The sequence below is a fragment of the Trachemys scripta genome, chromosome 4, assembly GCF_013100865.1.
Source record: "Trachemys scripta elegans isolate TJP31775 chromosome 4, CAS_Tse_1.0, whole genome shotgun sequence".
In the NCBI taxonomy this organism is placed as follows: domain Eukaryota; kingdom Metazoa; phylum Chordata; order Testudines; family Emydidae; genus Trachemys; species Trachemys scripta.
This window is the reverse complement of record NC_048301.1, coordinates 134000322-134027743: the sequence shown is the minus strand read 5'-3', so window position 1 is coordinate 134027743 and position 27422 is coordinate 134000322. Positions and strand designations below refer to the sequence as shown.

General features: G+C 50.0%; 2 protein-coding genes across 3 annotated transcripts; both read left to right on the top strand.

Annotated features, from left to right (window-relative positions):
• The first annotated feature begins 851 nt into the window (after positions 1-851).
• Positions 852-13409, top strand: LOC117876005. Of its 2 annotated transcripts, XM_034767684.1 has the most exons (7): positions 860-1018; positions 4473-4639; positions 7122-7241; positions 8625-8681; positions 9883-10035; positions 11844-11963; positions 12413-13409. In XM_034767684.1, exons 2-7 carry the CDS (start codon positions 4484-4486, stop codon positions 12419-12421), a joined length of 615 nt encoding a protein of 204 aa, XP_034623575.1. In that variant the 5' UTR covers positions 860-1018; positions 4473-4483; the 3' UTR covers positions 12422-13409. The 2 variants fall into 2 exon arrangements, with proteins under 2 accessions (XP_034623576.1, XP_034623575.1); XM_034767685.1 differs by lacking the exon at positions 11844-11963 and having other exon boundaries at positions 852-1018.
• Positions 13410-17482: 4073 nt separating this feature from the next.
• CCDC86 (coiled-coil domain containing 86) lies at positions 17483-27222 on the top strand. The gene is made up of 4 exons (XM_034767683.1): positions 17483-17939; positions 18301-18430; positions 24010-24084; positions 26103-27222. Exons 1-4 carry the CDS (start codon positions 17641-17643, stop codon positions 26220-26222), a joined length of 624 nt encoding a protein of 207 aa, XP_034623574.1. The 5' UTR covers positions 17483-17640; the 3' UTR covers positions 26223-27222.
• The last annotated feature ends 200 nt before the right edge of the window (positions 27223-27422 follow it).

Here is a 27422-nt window from a genome sequence, read left to right as displayed (position 1 = left end):
CTTTCATGACAAGAATGCAGTCAGTTGGCCTCCTTGGTGAAGAATTCAGTGTGTCTCTTGCACACCAAGATATACCAGGTCAATCCTTTATCTTTATTCATCAACAGGCCACCCCCACCCCTGCTGCTTGTTTCTCCTTCTTTTTTGTAGATTTCACAGCCCCTCAATTCACACCTGGCTCAGTTTGCAAATAGACATCTACTGAGAGGTGCACAACACACAAATGGCCAGACAGGGAAATAGGTGTCTATTACCTTCTGTCTGGAAGGAACATCTCCGAGGTATGTCACTGCCTGGTGACCGGCTTTAACTCCAAGACCTTAAGAACGTATTTTTTATTATAGATACATGACTCTTTAAATATTACCTGTACGTACATTGCACAATGACCGTGACAACCAGTAGGCAACTGGCTCTCACTAGAGACTTCACATGCCACCCTTGGGTGAACTATTAGGCAGGTAGCCAGTCCAGGGGATCCCTGTAAAATCCTATGATCCCCTGTGCCCTCTGCCAGCTGGCATCAAGGGCTCCCTGGGTCACAGGGCCAATGTTGTATACAGAAGATATACTGGGGATACAGAGGGACCTCCAAGTGCACAGGGCTGTGCTGTGGGCACCACAGATGCATACTTCATGAAAATACAGAGTAATTAACATTATTTTCTCCCTGCACATGGTCTTTGTCTCCGGTCCATGTTGTCTCTCTTACAGGCACCCAGATCCACAGAGGTGGACTGATCCTCTCTCTCGCCGCCCCGCATTTCCCTCCCCGGCTCTGGGAAACAGGCCAGAATGGGAGACTTGGGAAAGAGGAACCCTCACAAATGTCCACAAACAAACTTCCTGTCTGTGCGGAGCTGCCAGAATGGCAATGAGTTCCTCTGACATGCTCTCTGCATTCCCGCCCACCACTGGACTCTGGCCAACGAGGTGGGGAAAGCTGCCAAGGCATAGAGAAGCCTGAGGCTTGCACAACACAACACACGGCGTCCTACCAGCCAGACAGCTAGGCAGAGTAAGTGAAGGCAGCGGGTCAGCCCCCTGCATTCCCCCTGACAGACACTTGCTGAGCCAGGGAGACCCTGAGGGTGCGGGGCTGGGGGGAGTGGGAGATCCCCAAGGGGCTGGAGGACGATTGTTAGATTGATGGGGGGAGTGGGAGATCCCCAAGGAACTGGGGGGTGATTGTTAGATTGATGGGGGGGAGTGGGAGATCGGGAGGGTGATTGTTAGGTTGGGGGGGGGGGGGGGGAGTGGGAGATCCAGAGCCATCTTTAGGCATACGCAGAATGCAGCCACTAAGGGGTGGACACTAAGACCCAGTGGTGGCCAAAATTTTTAGGTGCCCTTCGCAGAATGGCTGCATTCTGCGTAGGGCACCTAAAAATTTTGGCCACCACTGAGTCTTAGTGTCCACCCCTTGGCTCTTCCTATCCCTGTTCTGACCCTTCCTGCAAACTCCCACAGCTGGCTGCTGCAGCCTGGTGACTCTTACTCCTGAGGAGATCTAGTAGTAAAAAGTGAAAAAGCCTCCAGCCTGCCAGACCTATTAGCACAACACTGAAACTGTTAAAGAGCCATTCAAGTGGTAATGAAGCCATTTAACAGGCACTTGCCAAACCCCAGGTATATACTGTCAGTTTCTGAATTTACTGACAAAAACAGTTGTGCGTTACTGTAATGGTTCTGTTGTAGAGCTGTGATGCATGCCCTGGACTATGGGATGCGGGGCTATTGCAGATTATGTATTCCTTATGCCACCTGATCTTAAACTGAATTTTGCACCCCCTCGATAATCTGTTAACATGTTAGTCTTCAAGACCTTAGTTTAAAATTTGCTTTAAAATATTTCATTAATGAGTTGATGAAGATTATGAAATCACATCTCTAAAAAATCCTTGCATAGACTTTTAGATGCACAATCATCTTTAGCCTTAAATGCTTGGATCTTCAGACATATGATTTTTTAAATAAATCCTTCAAAAACCACCCTTATCTAAAATACACATTTTAATTTTAATTACTATAGTAAAAAAAACTTGCTTCCAAAGTCTTCCTGTCAATCCCTTTCTCCCTCTCCCCCGCCCCCACCCCCGCACCTTGAAGAGAGCCCTTAAAGGGACAACAGCCCTTTCCTTCCAGATAGCTGGACAAAGAGTTTCCCTTTCTTTATTTCTGACTATCTGATGAACTAGTTTTAAGAACTCTCCAGCAAAATCAGTACCTTAGTAAGATATAAAATCCTTTGTTATGCCTAAAATCTTTGGAAACATATTTTTTCAAGTTGGTGAAATTTCATAAACAGGTGTATTGTTATGGAGCTCACATAAAGTAAATGAGTGTTCCCTTTTTCTAAAAGCAATGAACATTGTTATGAACACACTAAACCTCTGTGACTGATTAATTTAAAATAATGTCTTTGTTTCAGTGAGTTAAATATGTAGTAATCTGGAATGATTACTTTATGAAGGCTTAAGAGTACATTTAAAATATAAAAGCAATTTAGAAATACTGATTAAGAAAATGTAAAACAGAGAAGAGCTGCATCATGTATTCCATAATATTTAATGTTGTATTCAGCAAGACTGCTGACTCGCCCTTACTACAAAGTTTTTGCAAATAAATGTCTGCAAACTTCAGGGCATATAAAAAAACCTGTGACTGACATTTTTTATTCCCAAGTTTAGTGCTTGTAATTAGGTACCTTCTGCATGTCCATTCTGCGTGAGGAAGAGGGTACGGGGGTCTCTGTGGGGAACTGTGACTCTCTGCCACCGTGAGGTGGACCAGGCATCTCGCTATCCTTTGCTGCCTCGTTCCTCCGCCCGCACCCTCCCACCCCCGGGCTGTGAGCCCAGGCTGCCATCGGGCATAGGGGCACCAATTTAATAATACTGCATAGGGCCCCATAAATCCTAAGGACAGCCCTGGGGAGATCCCCAAGGAACTGGGAGGTGATTGTTAGGTTGGGGGGCTGGGGGACTAGGAGATTTCCAAGGAACTGGGGGGAATCGTTAGATTGGCACTTGCATCCTGGTAGTTTTGAATCCATCAAGAGTCCTGAACAGCAGGAGTCAAAATGCGTCTCTGCCGATTTCCCTCTCTCTGTGTCTCTTTGAGTACATCATTTCATTTCTCCTTCCATCCTCCTTATTCCCCTATGTGCTTCTCTCTTCCCCCTCCCTCTTTCTCTCTTATCTTTCCTCCTCCTCCTCTGCATCAGTCATTCTATCCCTCCCTCCCATAGGGAGCTCGCCTGGAGATCCCCATGGTGAGCACAGCCTTGGGATCTGGTCTCCCAAATACTTTGTCCCTCCTCCTCATTTTTTGTCCTTCCCTTTGTTTCCTTCTCCCTCCCTATAGCTCTTCTACTGTATCTTCCCCTTCACACCAATTCTGTTTTTCCCTCTCACTCTCTCTCTTCCTGTTGTTTCATTTCTCACCCCCACCCATCTCTGTTTGGTTCTGTTGTTCCCCAGGCCCTGCTTTCTCCCAGCAAATGGGGAGTGTCCTCCTTCCCTGCTTTGGCCTCCTCTCTCTAACCCCACCCACTCACTTATCCTTATCCCCTGGGATTTCTTCTCCCTTTGCTAGGGCATTCCACCCACGTGTTTGGCATGAAGCAATCTTTGAGTATGTCCATGCTTCTCTCAGAGGTCTGACTGCAGCACTGTGACATACCCGCACTAGCTTTCATCGAGCTAGTGTGGAACAAAATTGCAGTGAAGATGTGGCAGGTTTCAATGTGAGCTGTCCAAGCCCGCCCTGGATCCTGGGGACCTACTCGTATTGCTAGTCCACCAGTCTTCACTGCAGTCTACCCAGAGTGGGGTTACTCATGCCATGACCCCTTCCCCACTCCCCGAAGCCTGCAGCCTCATAACTTCCAGGTGCCTGGGATGTGACAGGGGCCAGGATCTGACCTGCTGTCCCCACAGAATGCAGCCACAGGACTGGCCTCATTAGCCCCTGCACTGCCTTTCAGTGAAGCCTGGGATTCACCCCTCCCCCAGCTCCTTCTGGAAACCCTAAGGGGTAAACCATTGGGATCATTGTACATCAAATATCCATGGGACTTCTCCCTTGGGATCCCATAGCAAGCAGGCCCCTAGGATCTCCCTTGGGATCTCCCTAGTGAGCTCACCCCTGGGATCTCTCCCCTGGGATCCCCTTGGCCAACAGGCCCCCGGGGTCTCTCCTCTGGGATCCCCTTAGAGAGCAGGTCTCTGGGATCTCTCCTCTGGGATCACCTTAGCGAGCAGGCCCCTGGGATGCCCATAGCAAGCTCACCCTTCCCCTATAGGCTATTTGTCTGAAGGGATTCCCCAGCTAGGAAGGAGTCAGCTGTCCCATTCCATTGGCAGGAGGCGGCGGATTCCCCTCTGCCTGACTGCTGCAGTGGGGAGCTGCCATTCCCCTGCCCCTGCCTTGTCCTGCTGCTGACCCCAACTTTCCCGTTCTCTCCACAGCTGGCACCAAAATGGCAACAACAGTGACAGAATCCGGGGGGGTGAAGATTGTCACAGAGGTCGTCCCGCAGACCGACCCCCGGGCTGCACAGCTGGACTCAACGGCACCACAGCCCAGCTCGGCCCAGGTCAAAGGCTTCAGGAAGGCACAGCCCAAGGCGCTGGGGGTGAGGGTCTGACATCTCTGCTGGATGAACGAAGGGGAACTGAGAGTGACCCACACACACACACACACAGTGCACTTAGCGAGGGGCAGCTGGGCCCTTCCCCTTGGCTCTCTAGGAGACTAATGGACTCTCCTTGCCTTCACTTGCAAGGATGCTGTGGGTGAAGCCTAGAGAAGCAAGAATTAACCCTTGACTGTGCGTGTGCGTATGCGTGTGCGTGTGCGTGTCTTAGAACTGGAATATGCGCCCTGCACATTCAGCCCTTGCCTGGCTGCTGAGATGGCCCAACAGGGGACCCAGCTAGCGCCAGCTGAACTGTAAGCATTACCCCCCCCCCCTCCCCCCACTGGATGGTCACATAGCCCCTTGCATCCCTAAAGATTCCACGCTGCAGCTCCTCCAGCCACTGAAATGCAGCCACCTCTGGGGTGACGCACAACAACTGTGCCGCAGCCATATGCAAGTGAAACAGCAGGAGGGAAATTTGGGGAAGGCAGTGTGTAATTACATGAGCCAGGAGGCCAGATCTAGCCTCCCCCTTTGGCATCTTAAAAGACCATGAGTGACCTCAGTTTTATCTCTGCTCCAAAAGGCAAGTGCCCCACTTTCCCTAGGGAGCAAGTCTGGAGCTAACCCCAAATGAAGAACACCCCTATTGCATCACCAGCCTCCCCTGGTGCTATTAACACAGCCTGAGCCCCATTTAGCTGGCGAGAGCTGGCAAGAGCACACCACAAAGTGCTACAGCTGCAGGGTTTCCTAGCTTAACAGCTCCCTGGCATCCAAAGACATAAACATCTCCCTGTGTGCCCAGAAAAATGCTGGCCAGCCAGCAATGTAAGACAGATAGGATTATCTCCATGGGAGGATTTTGGTGCCTCAACCCAGTTGATTTCCCCCATCTGCTCTCATTCTGCTGATAAGTTTAGGGTCTGGGGCTAACCCAAGGGCTGAAGCTGAGCGTGTGTGTCTCAGATACTGTGGGTCATCAGGAGATGAGCTCCTCCAGGAATGGAGGTCTGAAGTGGTGATGTGACGGAAAGTCACAATTTGTTCCCCAGGCGGGGTGGGGGGAGAAAACAGAAAATAATGACAATGGCAGTAGTGGGGATGCAGCTGCTGTTCATAACGGTACTGGGGATGGTAAAGATGATGGTTAGCATTGATGGTGGGGGTGATGGCGGTGATGATGTTGGCAGGGTGATGGGGCGATGGTGATAATGTTGGTGGGGGTGCTGGGAGTGATGATGATAATTGCAGGGTGATGGAGTTGGCAGGGGTGATGGTGATGATGATGTTAACGGGATGATGGTGCTGATGACATTGGCAGTGTGATGGGGTGATGATATTAGCAGGGTGATGGGATTGGTGGGGCTGAGGGTGGTGCTGATGGCGGGGGTGAGGCAGTTGGTGGTAGTGATGATGTTGGCGAGGGTGATGGGGCTGATAGGGGTGAGGAGGTTGGTGGGGATGATGGCGGTGATGGGGTTGGTGGCGGTGATGGGGTTGGCAGAGTGATGGGGTTGGTGGGGCTGATGACATTGGCATGGTGATGATGTTGGCGAGGGTGATATGGTTGGTGGGGCTGATGGAGGTGATAATGGTGGGGGTGATAGGGTTCGCAGGGTGATCGGGCTGGTTGGGCTGATGGGGGTTGTCAAAGTTAGACTCAGGACTCAGTTTGTCAGACCACTCTGTTTTATTAGCACAGTGCTCTGCTAATAACACTCAGATAATGTGAGCACCATGCAAGATTCAAACAGTCTTATTTATACAGATAAAAGGGTGCGAACTAAACAAAGGGACAGAGAGAGCAAAATTGTAAAATTTGCCTGGGGCACAATATGCATATCCTGCTTCCTTATTAACTCTTATCGATCTAAGGCTAATGCTTCACCAATCGCCCTTAAGTGGAGCAATTGATTAACAGTTAATGTCTGCTTTCCTGACACCTGGATTGCAGCATTTCTCATTTCTACTTAAAGGTACATACAGCATTCTTTAATTCATTCTATTTCTTTAATATAATTCATTTCACTTTCACAGGGTGATGATGTTGGCAGGGTGATGGGGTTGGTGAGGGTGATAGGGTTGGTGGGGATGATGGTGGTGATGATGGTGGGGATGATGGGGTTGTCGGGGTGATGGGATGATGGGTTTGGTGGTGCTGATGACATTGGCAGGGTGATGAGATTGGTGAGGCTGATGACGGTGATGATGTTGACAGGGTGATGGGGTTCGCAGGGTCATGGGGTTGGTTGGGTTGATGGGGGTGATGATGATGTCAGGGTGATGGGGTTGGCGGGATGATGATGGTGGGGGTGATGAGGTTGGCAGGGTGATGGGGTGATAGCAAGGTGATGGAGGTAATGATGTCAGTGATGGTGGCTATGGTGATAACAGTGATGCCATAGATCATGGTAATGCTGCTGCACATATTGTGTATAAGTGACACCAAGCTCCATCTCCTCTTCCCCTCTAGGTCATACAGATCGTATCTGGTTTCATTCAGATCTCCTTTGGGATTGCCTTGATGATAACTGAATCCCCAGCCCCAGCCCTCACTGTGGCCAGCGGAGTCTACTTCTGGATTGGCTTGCTGGTAGGCACAGACAGATCCGGGAGTGAGAAGCTCAGCCCTTTGATCCAGTTTCAGGGGCGGCAGGGGCATGGCTCAACAAATCTGCTCTGGCATATGCCCTGGACTATGGCACAGAAGGCAGTGAGCATAGCCAGGCAGGCTTTCAGAACAACAGGGAGTGTGCTATGCACTGAGCCCTTGGGAGGGGAGGAGAAGATGGTGGTGACCCTGCAAACACTTTGACAGCTCCATCAGGCCCCCCATGGTGCAGGGTCACGGCATGCAGATGTGCACCATCCTGGGCCAGAATGCCATCATCAGCGCTCACACACATCTTGGGTTGCAGGCTCACACACATCTTGGGTTGCAGGCCTGCAAATGAGGCTCATGGAAACATGGGAGAGACCCCTGAATGCTGCGGCAGACTGGCAACCCTACCCCTATGACATTGGTCTACCCCAATCCTGTCCCGGATCAGATCCATTCCCCAGGCTGGTGTGAGGGAGGGGTTCAGTCTGCTAGATTTCACCCCCCAATCACCGCTGCGACAGAGAGGCCCCAGCTCTGGCAGGGAAGAACTCCTCTGGGGTACAATGGAAATTCACCCCTACATTCAATCAGGCTCCACTGCGTATACACCCCAGTCTGGGAGATGGTAGATCTTTCCCCCCTTTCTAGTGGCGGCACCCCATAAGACACTACTGAAACTGATGCAGCCATCAGCAGGGGACTAAATTGGCCCTTATTCTTAGATCAAAAGGCTCATGCAATTCTCTCTCTGAATCCCAAGCTCAGGGTCAGTTACCCGTGCATATAGGCTTTAGAGTCCTGTCCATCTGTCATGGAGGGTATGTATCCAGATGGTGACATGGAGGAAAAGCAAATCCCATCTGGAAAACTTCACAGCCACCTTTCCATAAGGAAACACCCAGCAGATTGCACTGTGGCACCAGACAATGAACCTTTAGCTTCTGAAAACTTGGGACAATCCCAGCTCCTCTGCAGTGGGAATCCCATGAGATGGGACTTGAGAGCCTGTGAGACCTCAGTCCCACCATTGAACTCCCCAAACCTGAATTTGGGTCTCTTTACACCTTGATCCTAGTGACAATCATAGAATATCAGGGTTGGAAGGGACCTCAGGAGGTCATCTAGCTCAAAGAAGGACCAATCCCCAGATCCCTAAACGCCCCCTCAAGGATTGAACTTACAACCCTGAATCTAGCAGGCCAATGCTCAAACCACTGATCTATCCCTCCCCCAGTCTTGTGTTTGCTTGTGGGGCAGGGCTTCCATGGCCCATAGTCCTGTGGGGTTCATTCCACCCAGTTCCAACGTGCGTGTGATTTTGAGTGGGATGGGAACCTGCCAATGACTCTTCCCCATTTGCTGTTTCCTGGGCAGCTCGTGTCCTCAGGATCTGTGCTGGTGGAGGCTGAGAGAAGAGAAAGCATCCGGCTGGTAAATATCCTCCAAGCATTTTTGTTCATGGGAGTGGGACTGGTGCAGGGCTGCACTACAGCTAGCCACAGCGGTTGATGGCACCTAGGAGGCCCTACATAGCCTGGATGTAAATTTCAGAAGCCCTGAGCCTACTTTAACTCAGGCCGTTTCTACACTGCAGCTGGGAGGTGGGATTCCCAGCTCAGGCAGACGAACATCTGCTTGCTCTGCAGCATGGCCATGGCGGCATGGGTGGTGGCCCCGAGTACAACCCTGTCCAGGATCCTAGGTACATACTCAGGTTACCTGGCTTGTGCCGCTGTGGCCAGCACTGCTAGTTTTAGGCGCTAGCTCGAGCAGAGCTAGCATGTGCACGTTTACCTGAGCTGGGAGTCACATCTTCCAGTTGCTGTGTAGATGGACCCTTACACTAGGGGCTGGGATGTGCAAGGGTGGCTTTAACCATATTTGCCCAACCCTCTCCATTCCTGCATCCACCGGAATGAAGATTTGAGCCCATGGACTTTGCTGGGAGTTGATGGGGCTCCGAGCCTCACAAAATAGAGCCCTAGGACTTTAATATCACAACTGCATAACAATATAGCCCCATCGCCCCCTGCTGGAACAGATACGCTGCATCCTCCAAGTCAACATGCTCAGACTCCGTAGACCAGCACAGGAAGTCCATTCCAGACCCCAGAGCTCCCCAATGTAGGCCACGCAGCCCCAGCTGTTTCAGCCCATGGACTGTCGGCTCAGGTGCCTCAGCTGATTGGCCCGGATGTGGCAGTTGCTCGTCCTCCAAACTGTTACTTGTGTTGTGTGAGAGGAACTGGACACAAACTGGCTGCCTGCCTCTGCAGACAGCAGAGCCTTTAGAGATTACACCCTTATTATAAACGTGCCATGAGGATGGCTTTGTAATTAAGGCTTTGGCCAGGGGATCTGGAGAGCTGGTTTCTTTTCCCAGTCCTGCCACAGATTTGACCTCAGGCAAGGCACCTAACATCTCTGTGCCCCAGTTCCACACCTGTAGAGTGGGAGGCGGGGGACAGGGGTTATAACAGTTCTTTCTGCCTAGTCTGTTTGGACGGTAAGACCTTTGAGGCAGAGACTGCCTGTAGGGCCACCATTGCACTGGGGCGCTAATCTCGGTGAGTGCTGTAATGATGACAGATGTTGTGCCCTGCTCTCCTCTAATTGGCTGTGATTGATCCAGGTGAAAGTCTGCTACATTATCAGCGGCCTGGTCATCCTGGCCACCCTGACAGCTGTGATCATTCACAGCGTGGAGATCAGCCAAGACATCCCGTGGTGCAACATACATGAGGGCGGCAAAATGACCCCGCTGAACTGCTCCCAATCTGTCTACGTGGGTACCTCTTCCATTCCCCCCACTCCTGCAGCAATCCACAGCCTCTTTGCAGGGCCTGACTGGGTCTAGCACTCCAGGAGACCTGGGATCATCCCTCTCAGGACCCACTGGCTCTGCAACATGAGAAAAGAAACTCAGCAAGGGGCAACAAATCCCTCTGTCCACCTGATTGGGGGTGGGGGGTTCAATCAAACAAGAGGGGCGGGAAGCTCTAGTAGTTATTCACTAGACCAGGGTGGGTCAGGAGACCTCAGCTCTGTCACTGACTTGCTCTGCAATCCCACTCTATGCCTCAGTTTCCCCATCTAGGAAATGGGGCTAATAGTGCCTTTCTCAGGTGAGTTGGCCATCATAATGTTTGTGAAGCCCTTTGAGAGGCTCAGATGCAAGCGGTGCTGCCAACTCTTGCAGATTTATTTGAGTTGCACAATATTTGGTGTTTTTCTTAAAGCCCCAGCTCCTGGACTAGGTTGATTAGTTGAGACTCTCAGCTGCCATTTAAAACCAAAAAAAAAAGTAAGGTTCCTCCAGGCTTCTGGCTGTGGGGAACCGAAAGGCAAATAAAATGAACCCCATATTTGTGGGGGGGTGTTAAATCTCATGATTTTTACACCAAACTTGCAATTCTTTGAGGCTCATGATTTTTGCTTGCTTGAGATTAGCAATAAGTAGGGAGAGGTTAGGAACGGGCTCTTTTGTTAACGGGGTGCCTCCACAACAGCAGCATTGCCCCAGGGCTAGATGGGGCCCACACTGAGAACTGCTTCAACTCAGCACCCTGAGATTTAAAGAGACCAGTTTTTCCTTGGCCCGCTGGTATAATGATACCATCAGTATGTAGCCCGGAATGGGGACTGGATCATTCAGCTGAACAGCCTTATGGGAGGAAGCTCAGGAGTGGGTGTAGGGTCAGTGTGAGGGTGTTATGGGTCCCCATAGCACCTGGTGCACAAGAGCTACTTGTGAGCCTGGCTCTTTAGCTCAACCTGTAAAGACTCAATAGTTTAGTTCTAGAGATTCCCCAGTTCAGTTCCCCCAGCGGCTAGCTAAGGCTGATCCCCTACAATATAAAGTGAGTGCTTGTAATTTTAACACCGTTTCCAATACACCACACTCCAGAGGCTCCAAGCTCAGTTCCTGGTGCGCCAGCCAAGATGGCAGCCATCACAATGGCCGTAGTGAGGGGAACAGTACAGAGACTATGCTTTAATACGTGGCCTTTGCGGGGCCCATATTGTGCCATGAGAAGCTGCCCCGCTTCCCCCCTTCCTGCCCTCCACCCTGTTGCCAAACCCTCCTCCCTCAAACACGCTAGGTGGGTCACTGAAATCTACCTGGGACCCCATGGGTGTGACCTGGCCCACGGCCCTGCCAAAGCTATGAGCGTCTCTGGTGAGCTTCACAGAGTGAGTGAGAACAAGGGGCAGGAGAAGAGCCAGAGACGAAGGAGGGGCAGGGCGCTAGACTCTGAAACAAGACAGGCTCTGCCCAGCTCAGCCCTGGGAGGAGAAGGGATTCCCTTTGGTTGTACTGGGAGAGTCACTGCCTAATGCAGCTAATTTGAGTCCTAGTCAGTGCCACGCAGGACCCAACACATAGTATGTCTGGCCACTGGATGGCTGGGCCCCATTGCCATGACCTGCCCCCTATCAGGGCATGTGGCAGAGAGGAGAGCTCAGGCAGTCCTCACCCCCTCGCTGTGTAGTAATGACACCTCCCAGCTGGGGCACAGGCCTCCCCCGGGATGAGGTGGCTCCGTGCAATGGGGTTGCTGGATGACTTCCCCTGGGCTTTCTTCCCCACAGATTCTGAGTCATGGGATTAACTTGATATTCATCCTGCTGTGCCTGCTGGAGCTATGCACGGCCATCGCCGCCTTGGTGTATGGACACAAGGCCTTGAAACAGCAGGACTACACGCAGATGGTGAGGCTAGAGCCCAGACACACTCCCTGCCCTCCAACCCTGGAGCAACCGTGCACACACAGTGCTCCTCATCTCAGGCCTGATCCATAGCCCATTGACATCAGCAGAAAGACTCCCCTTCCCTTAGCCCTTGAGAGAGCTCCTGCCCCATTGCTCTGACAATGGAGCCACTAGCTGAGCCCCGTTGACATCAATGAGGGTTTGTCCAGGGATTTCAGTGGGAGCAAAATCAGATCCCCTTGACCCCTTTCCTTGGGGAAAGGGGAATTCATTTCCCATGTTGGATCAGTCCAGCGCTTTACCTCTATGTTGATCCACCAAAGGATTCTAACCCTCCCCTGGATGAACTACTGTCAGAAAAGGCGGAGGTGGGGAGGGGCCAAATGCCGGTTTTCGATGTGATCCTGATGAGATGGGAAGGTGAATTCTGTTCTCTGATTATTCCCCAGGTGCTGTGATGGAGCAGAGGCCGGCTTTGCTCCTCCCACCCCCAGGTGCACTGAGAACATGATGGAGATTTCCTGCATTGGAGCCACAGCGACATGGACCCTTGGCCACTTCTTCACCTTCCCAGGCAGGACGGCAGAGGGAGCAAACTCTGAGCCCCAACATCTCCTGCAGCCCCCCCTCCCCCCCCCCCCCGCACTCTTCTGTGTCTAGGGGATAGGGGCAAATGCTGAGCCAGACACCACTATTCCTGAGCCCCCAACTGAGAGATGAGAGCAGCTTTAATGCTCAAAGTATCCGCTGACTTTCCCCACAAACTCTCCTGTCTGTAACCTACTGCAGCCCATGACCTCTCTCAGGACCCTCCTCACAGAATCCCCTCGTGGACTCTGACCCCTGAATTCCCCCCCCCCCAAATTAGGAGGCAGGAGACTCTGACTTTCTGCACCCCAAAACCCTCCCCTGATTCCTAAACGCTCCAGCCTGTATGGGGACGGTGAAAACAAACTGACCCACACACACCTTCCCTGGCCCCTCAAACTCGCCAGTCAGTAATGGGGGAGGAGCTGGAATGAGACTGAACCCAGGCCTCCCTCTCCCCTCAAATCCTCCTATGATCCCTGGAACTCTCTGCAACCAGAGCACAAGACAGTGAACTCCAAAGCCATCCTTCCGTCCTGCTCACACCTCTCCCCCAATTCCACAAACCCTCCCGTCTGCACAGGCAAACAAGACGGATGGGGAAAACAGCGGGAGTCAACAGGATTATGGAGTAGAAGTTGATCCATCCCTTTTTCTTGGTCTTTGCCCCCTGGTCCCCTCACACAACTTTACTGCACCAAGGCAGAGAGTGGGGGTCTGTTTAATTTTTTTTTATTTGTGTTGCAGTAAAGGAGTGCTGTAAGCAATGGGCTGTGGATAGAAGGTAACAGATTCGGTAACCAGATATAAACACTTCTATTACGTGATAGAACATACAGGGCAGCGTGTGATATATTATAAAAAAAAACAAACACTAGAGACATGACATCCTGATTGTCCCAGAACAGAGCAGTGATGCCATGATCTCCATGTAAATGCCACATTCAGCCCTCAGTAACTCCTGATGTCTTGGGCTTCTACCAAGAACTTGGCCCCTCTGTCTCCTGAAAATCCTCACTCGTTCTCCTTTCATGTTGTATTATCCCATCTAGATCACATGTTTTATGGACCAGCCTTTAGCACTTGACTTCTTTGCTGATTTCCAGGTCCTTAGAATGATTTCTTCAGCCATTGCTGATGCTCTCAAACAACATATTTCTGAGGGGAAGTCAAATCCTTAGCAGCCGTCAGGACTTGTAGAATAAAGCGCTTAGGACCACCAGGGTTACTGCTATTTAAAATCACATTCACTCACCTCCTAACTTCTTCCCAATCTTCTTTGGTTTTATGGCAGTGGTCATCCAACTCTTTCACTCTGAGGATCATGTCATAAAAGAAAGATCTTCTCACTGATCTCCCTTCCCTTCCAGTATCCCAGTTGTCTTCCAGTACCCCACCACTCCTATTGCTTGGATCTTAAAATGTCTCATTCTGTAACCCACCAGGAAGGATTTAGTGTGCCACAACGGGAAAGCCACACCTCTAGGGCAATATAAATGTATCAGATTTCCTTGTTCCCTTCACTGCTCCAGCAAGAATCCACCCCTCGTGTGTTGCCAGGTTGATTCTACCGTGCAAATGCTAAAGATGCTTTTTTTTTTTTTTTTGCTATATTAGCCTGAGCTTACAGTATTATTATAACAAATGTTCCCACAGAATGTTATGTCTATCTACATCCCTATCTGTTCATTCAAAACCAAGCTTACCTTTCGAATTTGAGAAGTGTTCACTAGAGGTTAGAACCTTACCAGTCCGGATTCTGAGTGATACTGACTAGAGCTAGTCAGGAATTTTTCAGCAAAAAAAAATTTTTTTTTTGGAAATGCCAATTCACTGAAACCAAAACGGTTTGTGAGAAAAGGGTGGTTTTGAGGAAGTTCTTGTTTTGAAAAATTTGGGGACAAAAGAGTTAGAATTTTATTTTTCAAACAAAAAAAATCAATTTTTTCAGTGCAAAACTACTTTTTGTTTAGAAATTTAAGCTAATGATAGCAAAAAAAGGTAATTAAAAAAGGTAAAAATCAAAATAAAATGTTTTGATCGACAGAAACTAAAAAAAAATTCAGATTTTTCAGTTTGCAAAATGTTTTGAGATTTTCACATTTCATCCCGATTTGGGCCAAGAAAAATTTCAAAATCTCAAAAATTTTATCTAGATGGGATCCGTTTTCTACCCAGTTTTACTACTGAGTACTCAGAGTTCTAGTTCACTGCACTGGGCATTGCAGATATTCAGCGCGGCTTAGGGTCAGCTGTTAGACAACGACAGCAGAAAGTGTTATATAGACTGGATCAGAATACTAGAATTTGTCCCCGGATCTTTCCACAGGAAAAATTCTGTTTTTAAATTTTCCGATTGGAAAACGTTGGTTTTCTGTGGGGCATTTCAAAACTAAAGCAAAAAAAAACCCACACTCATTTTGTTTTGAAATGCCACTTTGAAACAAAACGAGATTTATTGTTGCATTTCAAAATGTAGATTTGAAATTAAAAATTTCAGTGTCTTTCAATTTATACTCTTTCATTTCAACTTTTGAAAACTGAAGAAATTGGGATGGTTACCCCCCACTCCCTTTTTTCACTTTTTCCAGTGAAGAAAAATGGGGAACAAGTTGAGAAAAGTAAAAATAAAATGAAATACTTGTTCATACTTTTTTTCAGTTGTAAAAGAAATTACAAATTAAATAAAGTAGCACTTTTAATGACTTTTAAAAAAACTTTTCACATCTTTTCAGTTCAAAAGAGCTTTTCACTGTTTTAACTCTTCCGAGTTGGAAGAAGTTTAAAAAAGAGGGCAGGGAGGATTTCAACCACTTTTTTGCTTCCTCCATTGAAAAAAACAAAGAGGAGAAAGTCACCAAAAGAGGAACTTCCAAAACATCCCCAAACCCAAAGGAAAACTGAACTTTTTCAGTATCTGAAAAAAAACAACATTTTAAGTCAAAAATGAAAGAATAAATGTTCCTTTAGCTGTGGAATGTCAACAAAAAGGCTTGTTGCAAAATGTCACTTCAAAATACCCTGGACATTGATTCCTTAGGAAACGCTTGTTTACATAAGGAAACTAACCAGAATAACTATTTCAGAATAGCTCCCCATCTGGACATTCTATTCCAGAATAAAAGCCACTTTACTCCAGAATGTGCTTCCAAAGTGGAGTAACTTTTCTGGAATGAAATCACTTTTATTCTGGAATACAGCATCCAACTAATCTGCTCAATATCATGGTGCCGACAAACTGCAACATAAGAGAATCAAGAGATGGTGACAATGTGAACTGCTTAAACAGTTTTACATACACCAATACAGAGGTAACTGGGTGAACCTATCTGGCCTAGGTTATGTAGAAGGTCAGACTAGAATGGTCTAATGCAGGGGTCTCCAACGCGGTGCCCGTGGGTGTCATGGCACCCTCCGGGGCGTCTTAAGTGCTCCCGCGTACTGGCGGGCGGACGAGCATCCACCGAAATGCCACCGAAAAGCAGCGTCATCCAGAGGCATCGCCACCAAAATGCCACCTAATGACGATGCCGCTTGTCGGCGGATTTTCGTCCGCCGTCACGGTCCTCTGTGGCTCGTCAGACGAAAAAGGTTGGTCTAATGGCTCTTTCTGGCCTTAAAAACTATGAATCTAAATCTTTGGAAAATGAGGTCCGTGGGACACACTGCCTTATTTAAACTGGTGAACGGGCAAGCGTCAGGATTCTGCTTAGAGCTCACACCTTTTATTATGTCAATCACACAATGAATGTCTTTTCTGCATATAACAGGGGTGGCCAACCTGTGACTCCGGAGCCACATGCGGCTCTTCAGACGTTAATATGTGGCTCCTTACATAGGCACCGACTCCGGGGCTGGAGCTACAGGTGCCAACTTTCCAATGTGCCGAGGGGTGCTCACTGCTCAACCCCTGGCTCTGCCACAGGCCCTGCCCCCACTCCACCCCTTCCTTCCCCCTCCCCTGAGCCTACCCCCCCCAAGCCTCCTGCATGCCACAAAACAGCTGATTAGGAGGTGCAGGGAGGGAGGGAGAGGTGCTGATTGGTGGGGCTGCCGGTGGGTGGGAGGCACTGGGAGTGTGGTTGAGGAGCTGATGGGCTGCTGACATATTACTGTGGCCCTCTGGCAATGTACATTGGTAAATTCCGGCTCCTTCTCAGGCTCAGGTTGGCCACCCTGGCATATAATCAGCACATGGCAATATTAGCATTAGCGCTGAAGAGAATAACCGCATAATGCTGCTGTTCTGAACAACTGTGTTATCATATCAGTATATACCAGCCTCTTCCCGTGCAATTGCCTTTTCAGATTAAAAGTGCTATTATTTTGTGAAATGCTTTGTTCCTCATTTTGCTCCCTGATCATCACCTAGAGCCTGCACCCCTGACCTCCTCCAGTGCCCCAACACCCAGCCCTGAACTCCTCCTACACCTCAACTCCCTCCTGGAGCCAGTACCCCACACCCCCACCCCACCCCAACTCCTTGCCCCAGCCCCGAGCCCCCTCTTGTCCTACAAACCTCTTGGCCCCATCCCAAAGACCCCTCCTGCACCCCAAACCCCTCATCCCCAGCCCCACCCCAGAACCCCCAGCCCCACCCCAGTGCCCCCAGCCAGAGCCTTCACCCACCATGCTCCAACCCCCTGCCTCAGCTGAGCCCCCTCCTCCACCCCAAACCCCTCATCCCAGCCCCACCCCAGAGCCCACACCCCCCAGTGAAAATGGAAAAGTGAGCAAGGGAGGGAGGGAGCGGGGCCTCAGAGCAGTGGTGGATAGGTGCAGGACTTCGGGGCCGGGGCAAGGCTGTTCAGGTTTCTGCCATTAGAAAGTTGGCAACCCTACCTTTCCCTCTGATGCCCCTCGCCAACATGGCGGACAGGGGGTGGGCTCTTGAATGGTTCCCCTCACAAACATGGCGGACAGGGGGGCGGGCTCTTCGATGGTGCCCCTCACAAACATGGCACCTTACGTTGGTGTGCTTTGATTCTGAGTACGCGTAGATTCGGGAACGGTTCCTGTCGCTCGCGCCAATGACGTCGCTGGCACGCTGAGAGGGACGTGGCGGGAGGCTGGAGCTGGACACGTGGGGATGGAGCCGGCTCGGGGCTTCAGGGCCAGGAGGCGGCTGCGGAGGAGCCGGAGGCTGCAGGCGCAGGGGCTAGAGCCGGCGCCCGAGCGACGCCGGGAGGAGCCTCTGGCTCCGCTGCTCGGCCCCCAGGACGGGCAAGCAGGTGCCCCCGGGGAGCCCGGCCGCGGCGAGACCCTGGGGGTGGCACCGGCCCTGGCCCTGCAGCGGCGGAATCCGGCCAAGAAGGACAAGGAGGCGCCGGCGGTTCCCAAGGGAAAACCTAAATCCGGGCGGGTGTGGAAGGATCCCGGCAAGAAGCGGTGAGGGGGGAGGCCGGGCGCGAAGGTGGGGTACGGGAGTGGGGAGCCTGAGGTGCGGGGGGGGGGGCAGGAGTAAGACCATGGAGTGTGGGGGAGGGGAAAGACTAGGATAGAGTTGGGGGTGATATAAGGAGGCTTATGGCGCTGGCATCTAGGAAGGCTTGTGACTTTCCCCATGATGTATTACAAACAGAGGGAATTGGAGATGGGCACTAATGCTAAATTGGCACCCAGGATAACGCCTTTCCCCTTTGTAAAAGTGCTTTGGAGTCTGTTCCGTGTGAAGCCGTCTTAATGTAAATGCTCCCCTCTGTGTGTTGGTGGCTAATGGGAATTCTTTCTCTCCTCTCTTCTTCTTTAGGTTTTCCCATATGATTCAGGACAAGCCCCTCCGCACCTCCTGGGAGCGAAAGATGAAAGAGCGCCAGGAGAAGAAAATAGTCAAGGATTTTGCCCAGCATCTTCAGGAAGAAAAACAGAGGGCGCGTGAGGTAATGGGACGGGATGGTGCAACACAGCTCATTGCCCAATTATCCCAACCCCGTGTGTGTCTCTCCCCTCCCCTGCACCCACATGTTATCACAGCAGTAAACTAGGCTGCAAGAGGAGGCCTGCAAGGGTTAATGAACCCCAAAATTTGATGGTATCCTGACCTTGGAATTGCCATCCCTCTGCCTGTTGTGATCAAGTAACCTTGCTGTACTGTCTCAGTTCTTTCACCTCTAAGTCTCCAGGGCAGAAATGCCTCTCTCAGGCTATAGAAGTCTCCCCCATACACCCCAGCTCTAGTTCCCACCTCAGCTTGCCTTTTGTTTGCCTCTAACTTAAGTGTCATTCTTGAGCCTGACCTCTCTCCTTTCCACCTCCCTCCTGTCCAGCGTCTGGGACCTTCCTTGTTGCCTCCATTGCAGCATTGCTTGTGCATGCTGCTGCTTTGGCTCCACCCCGATCTTTGGCTCTCCTTCCTATGATTTCCCTGTGTTTCAGCTCTCCACATTAATGATAAATACGAGGGGATACAAATCTGAGGTGCCAAGCCTGCTATGTCAGGATCTAAGCTGACCACTAGGAACAGCCTGGGCTCCAGGAGAAACTTCTGTTTGGGGAGGTTGTTCCATATGTGGTGTGTGGGTTGTTTGCACCTTCCTCTACAGCATCTGGTGCGGGCTGCTGTCAGAGACCGGATATTGGGCTGGATGGATCTCACCTCTGATCTGGGGTGGCAGTTTGCATGTGCAGACACCTACTGCTATGTGCCGATCCCCTCACTTCTGTCCTGAAACAATTCCACTGGTTTTCTGTTCCGTTCCTGATCCAGTTTTGTTTAAAAACCTGCCACATCCTAGCTCCAGGCTATCTCATGGACTGTCCTCTTTGCTCTAGCCACCTTCTCTCTTCCTTCACACCATGCAACTTAATTGTATTGCCTCTTCTTCTGACACCAGCGTCGCTCCTCTGTTGGATGGTAGCAAATGTTTGGGGCCTTGCTGGTTATTTTTCCAGTAGAGGAGAAATCAGTGACATAGACTGGGTGTAATCTAAGTTTGACTTTGATGTAGTTATGCTATACATAGGTTTGGCAGAATTCAATTTTTATTTTTTTTATCATTTTGATGGATAATATGAATGTTTATTTTTAAACATTTTTTTGTTTTTTTATTTAAATGTTCACAATTGTATGAAATTATAGGGGGGGGGTCAGACAATAATTATTTAGTGACAGTCAAACACCGAGATTCAAAGAGCTAAAGCTTTATGGCTGTTAAAACACACATTATCAACATCGTGTCAAAATATGCAACGTAAATAGCTTTAAATCAAACCCTAATAAGTTCTCAAGCAGCACTTTTCTTACTTTGCCCATCTGTATCTTTCAATTACTATCGCGAGAAATATTTGTCATCAATTTCAGCGTGTATGATGAAATCAACATTTACTGATAAATATCTAATACTTCCAAGCTTACCCATACACCAGTTCTGGAACAGAGGTGGTCAAACAGCATACAGGGCAAATTTATTCTTCTGGGAATTTCTGAACAGCACTAGAGCCTGGTTCCCAGAGAGCAACTCTGCCCCCAGAATTGGCTGATCAGAGAAGTGAGCAAACTCATAGACTCTAAGGTCAGAAGGGACCATTATGATCATCTAGTCTGACCTCCTGCATGATGCGGGCCACAAAAGCTGACCCACCCACTCCTGGAATAATTCTCTCCCTTGACTCAGCTGTTGAAGTCCCCAAATCATGATTTAAAGACTTCAAATCGCTGAGAATCCTCCAGTAAGCGACCCCTGCCCCATGCTGTGGAGGAAGGCGAAAAACCTCCAGGGCCTCTGCCAATCTACCCTAGAGGAAAATTCCTTCCCGACCCCAAATATGGCGATTAGCTGAACCCCGAGCATGTGGGCAAGATTCTCTAGCCAGACCCTCTGGAAAAAGTTCTCTGTAGTAACTTAATATCCCATCATTGACCATTGTTACTAATTACCAGCGATGGCACGTTATTGACCTATTGACTAAAATCACGTTATCCCATCAAACCATCCCCTCCATAACTTATCAAGCTTAATCTTAAAGCCAGAGAGGTCTTTTGCCCCCACTGTTTCCCTCGGAAGGCTGTTCCAAAACTTCACCCCTCTGATGGTTAGAAACCTTCGTCTAATTTCAAGCCTAAACTTCCCGACGGCCAGTTTATATCCATTTGTTCTCGTGTCCACATTAGTACTGAGCTGAAATAATTCCTCTCCCTCCCTGGTATTTATCACTCTGATATATTTAAAGAGAGCAAGCATATCCCCCCTCAGCCTTCTTTTGGTTAAGGTAAACAAACTGAGCTCCTCGAGTCTCCTTTCATACGACAGATTTTCCATTCCTCGGATCATCCTAGTGGCCCTTCTTTGTACCCATTCCAGTTTGATTTCATCCTTTTTAAACATGGGAGACCAGAACTGCGCACACTACTCCAAATGAGGTTTCACCAGTGCCTTGTATAACGGAACCAGCACCTCCTTATCCCTACTAGAAATACCTCGCCTAATGCATCCCAAGACCGCATTAGCTTTTTTCACTGCCACGTCACATTGCCGACTCATAGTTATCCTGCGATCAACCAGGACTCCGAGGTCCTTCTCCTCTTCCATTACTTCCAACTGATGTGTCCCCAGCTTATAACTAAAATTCTTGTTAGTCATCCCTAAATGCATAACCTTACACTTCTCACTATTACATTTCATCCTATTACTATTACTCCAGTTTACAAGGTCATCCAAATCTCCCTGCAGGATATCCCGATCCTTCTCCGAATTGGCAATACCGCCCAACTTTGTGTCATCCGCAAACTTTATCAGCCCACTCCTACATTTGGTTCCGAGGTCAGTAATGAATAGATTAAATAAAATCGGACCCAAAACCGAACCTTGAGGAACTCCACTGGTAACCTCCCTCCAACCTGACAGTTCACCTTTCAGTACGACCCGCTACAGTCTCCCCTTTAACCAGTTCTTTATCCACCTCTGGATTTTCATATCGATCCCCATCTTTTCCAATTTAACCAATAATTCCTCATGCGGTACCGTATCAAATGCTTTACTGAAATCGAGGTATATTAGATCCACCACATTTCCTTTATCTAGAAAATCTGTTACTTTCTCAAAGAAGGAGATCAGGTTGGTTTGGCACAATCTACCTTTCGTAAAACCGTGTTGTAATTTGTCCCAATTTGCATTGACCTCAAGGTCCTTAACTACTTTCTCCTTCAACATTTTTTCCAAGAGCTTGCATATTACAGATGTTAAACTAACAGGCCTGTAGTTACCCGGGTCACTTTTTTTCCCCTTCTTGAAAATAGGAACCACATTAGCTATTCTCCAGTCAAATGGTACCACCCCCGAGTTTACAGATTCATTAAAAATTATCACTAATGGGCTTGCAATTTCTCGCACCAGTTCTTTTAATATTCTTGGCTGAAGATCATCCGGTCCGCCCGATTTAGTCCCGTTAAGCTGTTCGAGTTTGGCTTCTACCTCGGATACGGTAATGTCAACCCCCACTCCTTTATTCCTATCCGTCTCACTTCCACTATTCCTCAGCCCTTCATTAGCCTCATTAAATACTGATGCAAAATATTCATTTAGATATTGTGCCATGCCTAGATTATCCTTAATCTCCACTCCATCTACAGTCTTAAGCGGTCCCACTTCTTCTTTCTTTGTTTTCTTCCTATTTATATGGCTATAAAAGCTCCTACTATTGGTTTTAATTCCCCTTGCAAGGTCCAACTCTACACAGCTTTTGGCTTTTCTCACTCCATCTCTACATGCTCTGACCTCAATAAGGTAGGTTTCTTTGCTGATCCCTCCCATCTTCCACTCCCTGTACGCTTTCTGTTTTTTCTTAATGACCCCTCTGAGACGCTTGCTCATCCAGCTTGGTCTAAATCTCCTGCCTACGAACCGTTTTCCCTTTCTCGGGATACAGGCCTCCGACAGCTCCTGCAACTTCAACTTGAAATAATCCCAGGCGCTTTCCACCTTTAGATCCCTAAATATGTTAGTCCAATCCACTTCCCTAACTAGTCCCCTTAATTTATTAAAGTTAGCCCTTTTGAAATCGTAAACCTTAGTCTCAGATTTAATTCTGTTAATCTTTCCATTTAGTTTAAACCAAATTAGCTCATGATCACTCGAGCCAAAGTTGTCCCCTACAACCATTTCCTCAACGAGGTCCTCACTACTCACCAAAACTAAATCTAAAATGGCCTCCCCCCTCGTCGGTTCAGCAGCTACTTGATGAAGGAATTCATCAGCTATCACGTCTAGGAAAATCTGAGCCCTATTATTGTTACTAGCATTTGTTCCCCAGTCTATATCCGGGAAGTTAAAGTCTCCCATGATTACACAGTTCCTATTAGTATTTACTTCCCTAAAAACGTTAAAGAGTTCTCTGTCCATATCCAGGCTAGATCCCGGCGGTCTATAGCACACCCCAAGCACTATCCCCATTGATGTGGCTTCCTCCTTCCCAGGATCACTGCTCCCAGAACCTTGCATAACCCAAAACTAAATGACCCAACATGTCTGTCTAAGAGTCACACTGTTTAAAGGGACGGTCTCCAATTCCAATATGCTATACTTCAAGCCACTCCTTGATCTTCTCTTTATCAGTCTGTAGGTACCTACATAAGGAACAGAAATTTGATAATAGAGGGCTCTTTAATCTAGCAGACAAAGGCATAACAAGATCCAATGACTGGAAATTGAAGCTAGATAAATGCAGACTTGAAATAAAGTGCAAATTTAAGCTCAGACTAGATGATCACAATGGTCTTGTCTGGCTTTTAAATCTATAACACTTGTGCACTAAGAAAAAGAATTTGGGAAAGGTATAGAACAGTGCCACCTGCTGGAACCACTCCAAGGAATTAAGCCCAACAGCTGGTGCATAAGCCCCCTCTGGTACATAACACAGTAGCCCAACTGCTCAGTGGCACAGGTCCCCACACACTCGTCACCCCAGTTTCCTGACATTTACTGTCTGTATCCAATGGGGGGGCCAGAAAAGAGTGCAAAGCAAGGGGTGTGTCCTGCTATTCAAAGCCCTGTGTAAGAGTGTCTCTGGCCACCTGAGATCGCCTCTCCTTCCTGCAACTCCGATCCCAGCATTCCACTGAAGCAGTGAAACACCCCCCCTCCCCCCACCAGTGGGAGAGGCTTATGAAGGGAGGCAGAACTTCCATAGCAGAGGTCCCTAGATTATGGAGCTCTCACCCACTCATTGTGTTGATTCCCCTGTCCTCCTGGAAGGATCTCTAAGCACAGACACACAACTAATTATTAAAGTACCTAGAGAGAACCTCACTGGGCCTGGTGCAAGAGCCTTCTCCTCTGCATCTCTTGCCCTCCCTGTACTCTCTTGCCTCGCTGATTCCATCTCTCTTACGATCTTTGCTGTGGACCTCTCTCACCTTTTCTGCCTCTTCCCCCTCTGCTCCCGTTCCTGAGCATGACTCTAGAATGCAGTTTCCCTGAATGGCAGGATATAAAATCAAAGCTTCACTCTACTGTTTCTGCAGGAGAAAAAGCAGCGCCGGGAAGAGAACTTGAAACGACGCCTGGAGAACGAGCGGAAGGCAGAGATCGTACAAGTGGTGAGTATCCTGGCTTTTTAGCATCTCCTGCAGGGAGACCCAGAACCCACCTTTCCAACATGGGATGGATTCATTTGGGGGGCTTCTCCTCCCATACTCACTGTGTCCTGGTTGCTGCTCAGAAAACCATATTTGTGTTGAGGCCTGACACATGCTCATGTCAGATTTTTGTGAGTTGCTGGGGTCAACCCAGTTTTTCTCCCTGCAGAGAATGGTTCTTGTTGAGTGCCCATGGCAGGGACAAGAGAGTGAAAATGAACAGAGAGAGAGAGAGAGAAATCCAGATGAATAGTTGGAAAAACAGCCTCACACTGGAATCTATGAGTCTCTGGAATAGTCTTTTGTTGCATGTGGAGCCCATTACTAAAACTGTTCAGAGCTAGACTAGGCAGAGCCCTGCTGGCCATACTTTAGGGAACAGCACCACTTTGGGCCCCGAGATGCATGACTTGCCCTAGTGCAGTGGTTCCCAAACTTTAACAGCCCGCGAATGCCTTTCACTAAACTGTGAAATCTCATGAACTCCCTCCTAAAAATGAATATTTTCAGGGATTTAAGTTTAAATTTCCTCAGTGTGATGGATGCCCCAACTGCCTGGCCCCGCTCTTCCTGGGGCTCGGGTTGCCAGCCCCGGGTGGAGCGCTGGGGTTTGGGCTGCCAGCTCCCTCATTGACAGGGGCAGGGCTCGGGCTGCCGGCCCCAACTGCCCGGCCCCGCTCTCCCTGGGGCTCGGGCTGCCAGCCCTGCATGGGTAATGCTGGGGTTTGGGCTGCCGGCTCCCCACTGACGGGGGCAGGGCTCGGGCTGCCAGCCCCAACTGCCCGGCCCTGCTCTCCCTGGGGCTCGGGCTGCCAGCCCTGCATAGGTAATGCTGGGGTTTGGGCTGCTGGCTCCCCCACTGACGGGGGCAGGGCTCGGGCTGCCAGCCCCAACTGCCCGGCCCCGCTCTCCCTCAGGCTCGGGCTGCCAGCCCCCCGCAGAGTGCTGGGGTTTGTGCTGCCGGCTCCCCCACTCACCACTGGGGCTCGGGCTGCCAGCCCCAACTGCCCGGCCCCATCCTCCCTGGGGCTCGGGCTGCCAGCCCTGCACGGAGCGCTGGGGTTCGGGCTGCCAGCTCCCCCGCTGACGGGGGCAGGGCTCAGGCTGCTGGCCCCAACTGCCCGGCCCCGCTCTCCCTGGGGCTTGGGTGATCAGCCCCGCGCGGAGCGCTGGGGTTCGGGCTGCCGGCTTCCCCGCTGACGGGGGCAGGGCTCGGGCTGCCAGCCCCAACTGCCCGGCCCCGCTCTCCGTGGGGCTTGGGTTGTCAGCCCCGCACGGAGTGCTGGGGTTCGGGCTGCCAGCTCCCCTGCTGACCGCCGGGACTTGGGCTGCCAGCCCCAGTTGCCCGGCCCCGCTCTCCCTGGGGCTCGGGGTGTCTGCCCTGCAACCGGGTCCCACCTGCTGTCTCCAATGCCCAGGGTCCTCTGTCCGCCATTAGTGAAATTTTTCTGGCGAACCCCAGTTTGGGAACCACTGCCCCAGTGCTATGGGTGGCTGAAAACTTTCCACTGAAACTGTTTTTGACTGAAAATTGGAGGATTAACTTTTTGTTTTGTTTTGTTTTTTGGGGGGTGAGAACTGTCTTTTTTTTTTCATTTGAAAAACTGAAATGTTTCCATTTGGAAAAGGTGCCATGGTGCCTCCTAGGAGTTGTAGTTGAGTTACCTCATGCTCCCATTCTTCTCTATGGGCTGGACTCCCCAACCAGACTACATTTCCCATGATGCACCACAGGCACGACTACCCATTATATACAGTTTCACGAAGGGACAGTGTGATGCGTCATGGGAGATGTAGTCTGACCAGGCAGCCCAGCCTATAGAGGAGAAGTGGGATTATGAGGCACTTGAAATACAACTCTCATGAGATACCAGCAGCATTTTTTTCTGACCAGCTGTCCCCAAGAGGTGTTTTGTCCTTGGTCTGTGTTGTTCCATGGCTGAGGTTCACAGCTTTTCTCTCTTGTTCCACCCCTGCAGATCCGGAATCCGCTCAAGCTGAAGCGTGCCAAGAAGAAGCAGCTACGCCGGATCGAGAAGCGGGATACGCTGGCATTACTGCAGAAACGCCAGGCGCAGCGCAAAGAGGCCAAGGAGTGAGGCTGCAGCAGGGAAGGGGAATAAAGCCTCGGGGCAGCTGATTCTTTGGGGTCCATCTGTCCTGACACTGCTTTTCCAGCTATCCTGCCCACCGCCTCCTTATGCCTCTGCTGGGGACTCCCCATCACCTCTCCTCCCTGCTGTGGGCTGATCAGCCACACTGAGTACACGCTGCTGGCTCACACGCAAGAGCAGGGGGTTATACAAACCCACAGTCTGCACGGCTGCTCTTAAATGGAAACCTGCATAGTCTTCTCTTGCACCAGCGAGGCAGGATGCTGCAGTCCACGGCGCTGGGAAGTGTCATAAGCCCCGATGGGACAGGGATGAGGTGTCCTCATACTGCCTGACTTGGGGCAAAAAAAACAAAGACCGTGGCAGCTGAGCCAATGTGTGAACTAGAGCCCCTGGTGTTAAAGGCCCTGAATCCTCTTAAGCAGCACACACTCACTTGCTTGTGGAGTTGGTGGGAGCAGGGCTGGAGCAGGGAGCTGCTTCTGGTGTCTGTCTTGGCCTGTGCCTCAATAATTTGATCTTCTGTTAGGAGGAACAACGTGGAAAAAGATTTGGGTTTGTAGGGACCTGGGTTGTGGGCTGGGTGCTGTGTCTGTTGCTATCTTATATTTTTAATGGGCTGTTGCCTTGGTCTGCGGTAAAGGACAGAAGTCCCAGCTGCCCAGAGTAGGCCAAGGTTCTCTCCCATCAATCTGCCTCTTCCCCAGGTTTGAGGTGGGTGTTCGTCCTTCTTGCCTTAGCCAATTGTTGGCCTTTCTGCTGAGACTAACAATGGGAGAGTGGGTTTTTATTTTGCTGGACTCCCATTGGAAGTCAGCCTGAGGTGACCCACTAACTCTCTGAAGAGGTTCCTGGCAACAGCTAGGAGAGGATGATGAGGGTGGATTGCTCCCAACCACGTCATGGCTGTATGTGAGAAGGGATTTGTTGATCCATGCAGAAATATTGCTCTGGCCAAAGAAATGAAACCGAAAATACCAGCCAAGCCTGTGTCCTGTTCTCTCCTTTTCATCCAGAGGAATGTAAGGCGCAGGGAGTGTCCACAACAAACTAGTGGGGATGGCGGGAGGGAGCCAGACACGCTGTGCAGGAGCCATTCAGCATGGGGAGAAGGTTTGCGGCCCTGGGAGGAGCAGCGGGTATCTGTGCACTGCCCATGCCCACAAGTGCCATCCATGCAGCTCC